Here is a 10287-nt window from a genome sequence, read left to right on the forward strand (position 1 = left end):
TGTGTGTATAGAAAATGTTTTAGACCTTTGAGTTCAGCTCATGAAAAATGGGAGCAAAAACAAAAGTATTGCATTTATATTTTTGTTCAGTGTAAAAGAGCCTTCTCTATTATGTGACAAATACTGAGTCAGTTCTTATTTCTTAAGGTTTGTAGTGACATGTTTGTTATAAGGTATTATGATATAACCCACAAAGTTAGGTCACACATTTTATTGTGATCATACTGTAATTATCCACCTCTCAGTGCCTACATTATACAATTATAAAATGTCAAACATCAGCATTTAATTAGCACACAATAGTGCAGTGCGTAATTGTGTGCCAGGACATGACTAATGGATGCGCCACAGGATGAAAAGCATTTATCAAATTAAGATCTAACAACCTGCTGAGGTGATTTGTTTTCACCTTCTTTATTAAAACACCCCGAAACAGAAACTGCGAGCTACAAACACTGGATCCAAGATGTGTCAGAGTCTCTTTTTCCCCCAGTTTTCTTTATGGAAATTTAAACAAAGTACAAGGAAGAAAACCACTAAACGCATCTTAAGTCCTGCACTTGTTTTGGTAAAAAAAAAAAAAAAAAAAGCCCTAATATCGACTGTTCTGATTATCTTGGTGATCGAGATGTGAAATATACATGTCCAAGTTGCAAACTGTTTTGCTTTGGCAGAATGTAAATGTTGTTGTAAAGATTCAATGTTAAGATGCCACCCATTAATGTGTAGTATATAAACTCTGTATGTAGAACCACTGTTTGAGTGTAGACTGATGGGGACAGACCTGAAATGCTTTGCGTCCACTGGGAGAGGACACACAGGTGACTGAGTGCTGGTCAACAAGGTCCAGAGCCTGCAGCGCACAGGGCCCGAAGACAAACTTCAGCCTGAAAGACATGAAAAGAAAATGTAGAAGGCAAGTTAGAGATGTAAAGACATCCACCACGTTTTATACCTTGGCATTCAAAAACCCTGAAAGTTATCAATAACTCATTAACAAATATCATTGTCTCTAACATCACAAATCATATTTCAATTGCAATATCAGTCAAATTAATCACAATTAGATATTTTTCTGAAATCATTCAGTGCTATCACAAACAAAAAAATCAACACATCTGATTCTAAATGTTTTTCACTGAGTGGGAAGGGGATGAAAATCTGTTATCTGAAAAGTACCTTAAGCTGTCAGACGGTGCAGTAAAAAGTGCAATATTTACATCTGAGATGTAGCGGAGGAGGAGAAAGTTGGCTAACACTTTACTTGACATTAAATTTGTTTGGGATGTCCTTATAATGACAACTTGACATTAACCAGGATGACATTACCAGAAGATGTCTTTATGTTAATGTCAAGTTGTCATTATAAGGACATCCCAAGACATCCCAAACAAATTTAATGTCAACTTGTCATGACAAAGACAGCTTCTGGTAATGTCACTTTAATTAATGTCAAGTTGTCATAATCAAGACAACCCAAACAATGTCAACTTGTCATTACAAAAATCAAATGATACCTAATGACAGCAGTCATAAACGTTTATGACATGTACATAATGTTCATGACAGGTTCATGACAGTGTCATGTCACCCTTATGTAGATAACTTCAAGTAAAGTGTAACCGAAAGTTGTATAACATGGAGATACTCGAGCAAAGTACGAGAACTTCAAATTTGTACCCTAGTGCATGATTTGAAACTGGTTTGCACAAATAAGTGAGTTATTTATATAATTACATTTTGTGATATACACACAGAAACTGCTGAGTAGAACTTTGAAGAAATTATCAAATTAGACCAATTTTTTATGATCACTCCAGGGTGTGTGAGCTTCTCATTAAGATAGCATGAGTTACTGTGCCCCTGCAGGCTGTGGACTTTTGGGGCTACTGTTGGTAGAAGAACCAGAATATCTGCGTCCTCTACAGTCACTTCTTTCGTTTATGAATGTATGTTTTCACCTTGTGAGTCTGTGTGTGTGTCATCACAGCAAAATGTGGTCCTGGTGACACCTATTGTAGTGAGAGCTACCACAGAAGCAGCTCTGAGTATTTTATCAGGTGTTAGTGTCTGTGTGTGGAGTGCGGACAGATTGTGTGAATGCAAGAAAGAAAGATGCAGTCACGAAATGAAGGCAGAATTCGGAGATGGGTGTGGACCAAGCAAGGGGCCGGACGTAGAAGAGTAGGAAGTATGAAAGTTGCCATTTGCCCCCAAACTTTACGCCCCTAGCCAACATTCGCTTTAACCTGGGATTCATGTGGTGACAGAACAATCGGAAAAAGATTCCCATCTGGAAAAATTCATGTGAATGCCCCCTCAAATCAGAACAACAACTAGGAGTTGCTGAGTTGACATCACATATTCAGTAACATGGCGGATGAAATTAAATGTTCAGCTGATGGTAATTATTTATTAATTGACAAACTGCGTGTCAATTTTTTCTCATGTGTTATTTGTAATAATGTATAAGGTTGTAACTTTTGGTTACTGTCCACATAGAGTGACCTAGATTATTTAGAAAAAGTTATTCATTACCGTTAGCTAGGTAAAGTAATAGTTTAGTACTTTTAGGGGGTGTAAAATCACTTTGTAATATAAAGCTTCAAACTGTTATCAATGTGTTGTTTAAATGCTTTGAGCAATAAAATACAACACATCTTTATAGCGTCCATGTTGAATCCACATTACGACTCAAAGCTCATGAACATGTAAGGTGGAATAATGACTTCCCAACTTGGGACATGGGATCATCCAAGGAGCACATGAATGCAGCATAATTTGCAGATTAGTGTATCACAGTTGGGCCGATCCTGTCATAAGATGGTCTCTAGTTCAGTCTGTAGCTGAGCTTGAAATATCTACATGTGAAAATCATGTATCTACTGGAAAGTACCAGGGCTGCAACCAACAATGTATTTTTATTATCAATGAATCTGCCTATTAATGTCTCAATAAATCGTTTCGTCCCAGATGACGTCTTCAAATGATACATTTTATCTGACCAACAGTCTAAAAATCCTCAACTATTCCATTTATTATCATGACTGACAAAGAAAAGCATCAAATTCTCACATTTAAGAAGCATGAAACTCACAAATGTTTGACTTCCTTGCTTAGGAAATTACTAAAATCACAATAACAATGAATATTCTGTCAATCGACAAATTATTGCAGTTCTAAAAAAAAAAAATAAATAAAAAAAAAATCACACTATCAAACAGAAAGAGGAGTAAAAATGAGGGATGTTTCTAATTAATTTGCCTGACATTTTTAAACAGACGTTTAAACTTCGACGGGTTGACCAGTCTAAAAGTAAGAAAACGATCGAAGAACTGTCAAAGTTGAGCACAATTTAAGTTAAGTTTAAGACTTACTTTGTGTACAAAGCCCTTAACGGTCTGACCCCATCCTACATCACAGACCTCCTAACCCCCTATTCTACCCCCAGGTCCCTCAGGTCAGCTGACCTGGGGCTCCTGGCTGTCCCACCCTCCAGATTTAAGTTCAGGAGTGACCCTTCCTCTGTTGTGTCTGCACCCAAACTGTGGAACAGCATCCCCCTCCCAACCACCTCCTCCACTGACTCATTTTAGTCCAGGCTCAAAACCCCTGATGTGCTTTTCCCTGACACGTGTCTGTGTGTGTTGTGTCTCTAAATGTGTGAGCTGTGTAACTGACAGTTATGTTGCCTCTCATGCAGGAGTTCTTAGCATCTTATTCTTAGTCTTTTATGCTTCACTAAAATTCTACCAGTGTAGACGATAATATGACTAGTTTGAAATCAAAACATATACTAACTTAAATAATATTACTGTCTATATATTACAATAAGGCAAAAGGATGCAAAATATCACATAAGACAATCATATTAATGTTCAATGCAAGAAACTGACTCCACACTACATGTTACCTGCAATCATTAATGTGGACATCAGAATTTTTCCCACACAGGAGAGGTGAGACAAATATAAAAATAGAGTGAAAAACAGAGCATGATGAAGAGATTCCTGACAAACAGACAGGATGTGGCTGAGCTGACCCAGACAGTGAGCACCCCTTCACTCTCAGTAATTCAAACCACTGTGCCAGGAAATGTCAGGACACACAGCAGCATCACGACACTGTGTGTCAGTGCTACGTCATTTAGGCAAATCCAGACCTCCTCAGTGCGGTTCCTGCACCTCACACCCACTCAGTCAACCATGTGCAGAGATCTTTATTGAGATCACGACAGACAGGGGAGGATAACTATGGATAGCCTTAAAATCAAAAAAAGTTTAGTTACAGCAACACAAAGTCACTGGTGGTGGTGATAAACAGCAGTGGAAGGATTCAGATCTTAAGTAGTAATACTGTGTACAAATTACAAGTAAAAGTCCTGCATTTAAAATATTACTTCAGTACAGAGGTAACGTCAGCAAAATATTCTTTGAGTATCAAAAGTAACTGTGCTCATTAAGCAGAATGGCTCTTTTCGCTGTATTATAATATTTTACATTTCTAACAACATTAATGTCACATTGTGTGGACATTATTGTTATGTTTGTCAGACACTGGGTTTCGTTTTCCATAGCTTATGACTAGATGTTGTTATTCTACATCAAGATGACATTGGCATGAGATGTTTGGAAGATACTGGAATTTGGTTACTTAACGGCACAACTTAAAACCCAACAAAATATCAACTTCATCTGTAATCAGTTTTGTACGTTAAATTGACGTTGACATTAGACATTATCCTGACATTGTATTTCGGCCACCCTCTCTATTCAACCTGTGGCCGTGGCTCAGAGGTAGAGCGACTCCTCCACCAATTGGAAGATCAGCAGTTTGATCCCCGGCTCCTCCAGTCTGCATGTCGAAGTATCCTTGAGCAAGATATTGAACAATGATGCCCATCAGTGTATGTTAAAAACTGAGTAGCAGGTGGCACCTTGTATGGTAACCTCGGCCACCTGTGTATGAATGTGTGTGTGAATGGGTGAATGTGACTCGTAGTGTAAAAAGCACTTTGAGTGGTCGATAGTGTGTAGATTGGTGGTAGTTGATAGTAGTGTAGTACAGCATTTATCATATGAGCATGTCGTGTGTGTTTTGTTTTTAATTTATTTCCATAATCTTGTTAGGGGGGTCGCAAGGGTGCAGGAGCCTATCCCAGCTGACACTGGGCAAGAGACGGGTCGCCAGACTATAGAGACAGACAACCATTCACACTCACAGCCGATTTAACCAGTTAACCTAACCTGTATGTCTGTGGACTGTGGGAGGAGAAAGCCTACGCTGACCCGAGGAGAACATGCAAGCACAGAAGGGCTCCCCCACCACCAGGAACCCTCTTGCTGTGAGCCAACAATGCTAACCACTTCTCCACCATGCCACCATAAAAAAGTAAATAGTACTCATCAGACAAATGCAGTAAGAGGTACATTTACTTATGAGATGTGATGGAGCAAAAGTATAAAGTTGCATAAAATGGAAATACTCAAATAAATTACAAATACTGCAAATCCGTATTTAGGTACAGTACTTGGTAAATGTACTTAGTTACATTCCACCACTAGGAAAAAATACCTGTGATGAAAGTGAAAGGGTAATGGGAAGAAGACTGATACTTACGCAATAAGCAGGTCATCAGGAACTGCAAAAAAAAGATAGAGAAATAACTTCTTTAAACTTGTGTTTATGTATTGTTTTTAAACCAAAACATAAGTTCCACAGATGTAATCGTGATGACACTTGATCACTTTCTAATTAGTATTTGGAATCTGCTTAAAGGGTGTAAACCAATGGTCCAATACATTGTTCTGCTGGGAAACCTTTGGTTCTGGCATTTATGTGGATACCATGAATGACATGTTCCAGCCACTCAAACACTGTTGCAGACCAAGAGTGTCACGCTCCACAGGCCATTTGTAAACAGTTTTTGTAGTGTGGCATGGTGCATTATCCTGCTGGGGGGCCACTGCCATTGGGGAGCACTGTTGCCATGAGGGGGGGGGGGGGGGGGGGGGTAACTTGGTCTGCAACGGTGTTTGAGTGGGTGGAACATGTCAGGTGGTATCCACATGAATGCCAGAACCAAAGGTTTCCCAGCAGACCAATGCATTGGAACAAACTAAATAAATAAATAAAGTCAGCTGTTGAGATGGCGTTGGGTTCGTCACTGCCTTGGGGTGTCAACTATTGAAAGTTCCTGGGCATGACTCCAGCATACAAATTAAACCAGCTCTGTCTGAATAAAGCGTCTGTGTTCTGTGGCTAAAAAAAAGCTTGTATAGGAAAACCACAGTGATTGACTGATAGTAATAAAAGTCCACTGAGGTGTATCGAGCAATATTGGGATGTAGGGCTTGGCAGGTGGTAATCCTTTATGGACAATACACACGAAACCTTGTTGTGGGATTTTTGTGGCATGTCATTCCAAAGTTTTATGTCCTGTCGGATAGCAACTGATCAAAGACAACTTTGTTAGATGACGTGTTGATGTAAGCAGCTGGTTATGACGATGGGTTACTGATACATGAATTGTCTCATCAGGTCGGACGTTGTCTACAATACTAATAGTAGCTTTTTTTCGTGGCAACTATAAATGTTGGCTCAGTTTGAGCATCCCTGTGAGCCAACATGCATGATGCAGAGCGGTTCTCTCAGCACAGGTGTGAATAATAAAATCTCTGATGGATGAATTCCATTTAGCTGCTTCTGTTTTGGAGCCATAGCCGACTGGGACGCACAAACAGAACCACTGTTGAAATTATTAGTACCACGTGACGTGAACTTTTCAAACTGACAAAATATCTGCTATGACAAAAAGGTATTTCTTTTCAGGTGTGTAAACCTACAATGGTCACATATAGTAATAGAAATGTGCTGCTGTCCAGAGAGAAGACTATGAACTTGAGGTAGAAGGGTCAATCCTGTTATGCAGCAACATTTTGGCCTCATAATGTTTGAGGAAAGAAAGATGGATTGTTCATGTTATTGCAATATATAAAAATGGTGACATATTTAACTGGCAGGAAAACATATTGTCCAATCTCAAACAATAGGGTGGACTGGTTTATAGTGTATGGTGATTATATACAGTGATTCTTATACACATAAACTGAACTTTTATAACTACAGTACAGGCCAAAAGTTTGGACACACCTTCTCATTCAATGCGTTTTCTTTATTTTCACGACTATTCACATTGTAGATTCTCACTGAAGGCATCAAAACTATGAATGAACACATGTGGAGTTATGTACTTAACAAAAAAAGGTGAAATAACTGAAAACATGTTTTATATTCTAGTTTCTTCAAAATAGCCACCCTTTGCTCTGATTACTGCTTTGCACACTCTTGGCATTCTCTCAATGAGCTTCAAGAGGTAGTCACCTGAAATGGTTTTCCAACAGTCTTGAAGGAGTTCCCAGAGGTGTTTAGCACTTGTTGGCCCCTTTGCCTTCACTCTGCGGTCCAGCTCACCCCAAACCATCTCGATTGGGTTCAGGTCCGGTGACTGTGGAGGCCAGGTCATCTGCCGCAGCACTCCATCACTCTCCTTCTTGGTCAAATAGCCCTTACACAGCCTGGAGGTGTGTTTGGGGTCATTGTCCTGTTGAAAAATAAATGATCGTCCAACTAAACGCAAACTGGATGGGATGGCATGTCGCTGCAGGATGCTGTGGTAGCCATGCTGGTTCAGTGTGCCTTCAATTTTGAATAAATCCCCAACAGTGTCACCAGCAAAACACCCCCACCATCACACCTCCTCCTCCATGCTTCACAGTGGGAACCAGGCATGTGGAATCCATCCGTTCACCTTTTCTGCGTCTCACAAAGACACGGCGGTTGGAACCAAAGATCTCAAATTTGGACTCATCAGACCAAAGCACAGATTTCCACTGGTCTAATGTCCATTCCTTGTGTTTCTTGGCCCAAACAAAGCAAGAAATTCCACTAATTAACCCTGATAAGGCACACCTGTGAAGTGGAAACCATTTCAGGTGACTACCTCTTGAAGCTCATGGAGAGAATGCCAAGAGTGTGCAAAGCAGTAATCAGAGCAAAGGGTGGCTATTTTGAAGAAACTAGAATATAAAACATGTTTTCAGTTATTTCACCTTTTTTTGTTAAGTACATAACTCCACGTGTTCATTCATAGTTTTGATGCCTTCAGTGAGAATCTACAATGTAAATAGTCATGAAAATAAAGAAAACGCATTGAATGAGAAGGTGTGTCCAAACTTTTGGCCTGTACTGTATGTATATATATATATATATATATACATACATACACATACATACACACACACACACACACACACACACACATATATATATATAATTAATTAAATTAAAAAAAATTAAAAATTAAAACAAATTAACACAGTTCTTACTTATATAGAGAGTTTAACATGGCCTATAAAATAATTGACCTACATTTTGAGTAATGTCCAATAAAGTATTTTAAATGCGCATTATTCGTTTTTTTGTGTTATAAAAATAGACCTTGGTTCGTAATTCAAGCCATTTGACATAAATATTAATAAACACGAATACACATTTCAAAGAAAATATAAAGAAGTAATTCATGGGTAGAGAAATGTTGCTGCGTTTAACAGGAGTGACCCGGAAATGTGTTACAACGGCGCCACCTACAGTCCAAACATTAAACTACGTCGTCGTTAAAAGCTTTAACAAAACTTAACAAATGTGACATTAACGTAACAGTACAGCAAAGTAATGTTAGCTACGTTTTACGATGGAATATAAACTATTCCGTCATAACAATCAGCGAGTTAACGTCAAGTATGCTCAGAACAAACACTGTGCTACATTAGCTAGTCAATGCTAACGCTACTTTCATATCAAAACTGTTCATGGGTCGATAATCCTGTTTATCCCCTTCCCCTTCTTCTTACTTTGGGAAGTCTCCTGATAGGTTTTTTGTATGTCTCGGAAAAGTTGTTCAGCTACTGCAGGTAAAAAAGACCGCATTTTTCGACCGTTTTGTTTCAGGAAGTAATTGACTCCGATAGCCAATGAGATGCAAGCACAATACTACGACTTCCGGCTCTAACGTTTGCTTCCCCTTCAAAGTAAAAGGCCTGGCATAACTCGTTACTGATTCCACAGAGGCACTTTACTCATCTTCTTCTTCTTCTTCTTCTTCTTCTTCTTCTTCTTCTTCTTCTTCTTCTTCTTCTTTTTAAGTGTTTTGGTGTATCTAGAAGAAACACAAATATAGAATGAAATTAAAATACAATATATATTTTCTAATTGTTAAAAATATGTACCATGTAACTGCTTAAAATGAAATATTAAAGCAGGGATGTGCAAATACCTATTCTAGGGGATGTGCAAAGATTCACAGTGTAAAGATTAAAAAGCTTTTGTACAGAGAATGGTCCAGAAAGATGTGTGGTAATGTAATGTTCATGGACATATGTAAAGAATGTAATGTGCCTTTATGTTTGGTGCATACAATAAAAAGATTAAGACAAAATAAAAACAAAGGCAAAGTACTAAAAAAGTCAAGAGGATACATACAGTTACGATAGAAATATATATATATATATATATATTTTTATATATATATATATATATATATATATATATATATATATATATATATATATATATATATATATAAATATATATATATATATATAGATATACTGTATGTATCCTCTCTTGACTTTTTAGTACATATATATATATACTGTATATATATATATATATATATATATATATATATTTATTTATTTTCAATATATATATATATATATATATATATATAAAAATACTGTACAAAATACTGTAACAAAAACATGCAATATAACTGTTTTTAGACTGAGATAGCTGAATAGTTTTGTGCAGGAAATGCACAAACACTGATCAGGGGATATGTTGGACCACAGCTTCCTGCCAGAGGAGAATGTTTCACATCCCCCCAGGACTTCACCTACAAAATGTCAACCACATTAACACGTACTGACCAGGAAAAGACTCAAAATTACCACAGAGACATAAATAGACCACAAAGAGATGCAAAGGACCTGCAGAGACACACACGTGTAAAAAAGCCACAAAGTCCTTCCTTACTACCAGGAATCAATCACCTTCTCTGCAGAATGAATGACTTGCTGCAGTCTGCCCTTGTCCTCGCCAGTGGCAGCAGCGAATCAGATGGTGTTGGAGAGGATGAGGATGTAGTGTGCTACCTATACCATAGCTTTCAGGGGACCTCACTTTCTTTTTGTCTTTTCTGTGCTTTTCTCAAAGAGAGGACTGACT

General features: G+C 38.1%; 1 protein-coding gene across 2 annotated transcripts in view; it reads right to left on the bottom strand.

Moving 5' to 3' along the window:
• zswim7 (zinc finger, SWIM-type containing 7) overlaps positions 1-9031 on the bottom strand; it is a 46039-nt gene extending 37008 nt beyond the window's left edge. For both annotated transcript variants that reach the window (XM_049592052.1, XM_049592051.1), the window contains exons 1-3: positions 8913-9031; positions 5620-5641; positions 785-887 (exon numbers count right to left, since the gene is read on the bottom strand). In XM_049592052.1, coding sequence (XP_049448009.1) covers positions 785-887; positions 5620-5641; positions 8913-8988 — 201 coding nt within the window. In that variant the 5' untranslated portion in view covers positions 8989-9031. The remainder of the gene's footprint in view (positions 1-784; positions 888-5619; positions 5642-8912) is intronic.
• Between the last annotated feature and the right edge of the window lie 1256 nt (positions 9032-10287).

The sequence above is a fragment of the Epinephelus fuscoguttatus genome, linkage group LG12, assembly GCF_011397635.1.
Source record: "Epinephelus fuscoguttatus linkage group LG12, E.fuscoguttatus.final_Chr_v1".
NCBI lineage: Eukaryota > Metazoa > Chordata > Actinopteri > Perciformes > Serranidae > Epinephelus > Epinephelus fuscoguttatus.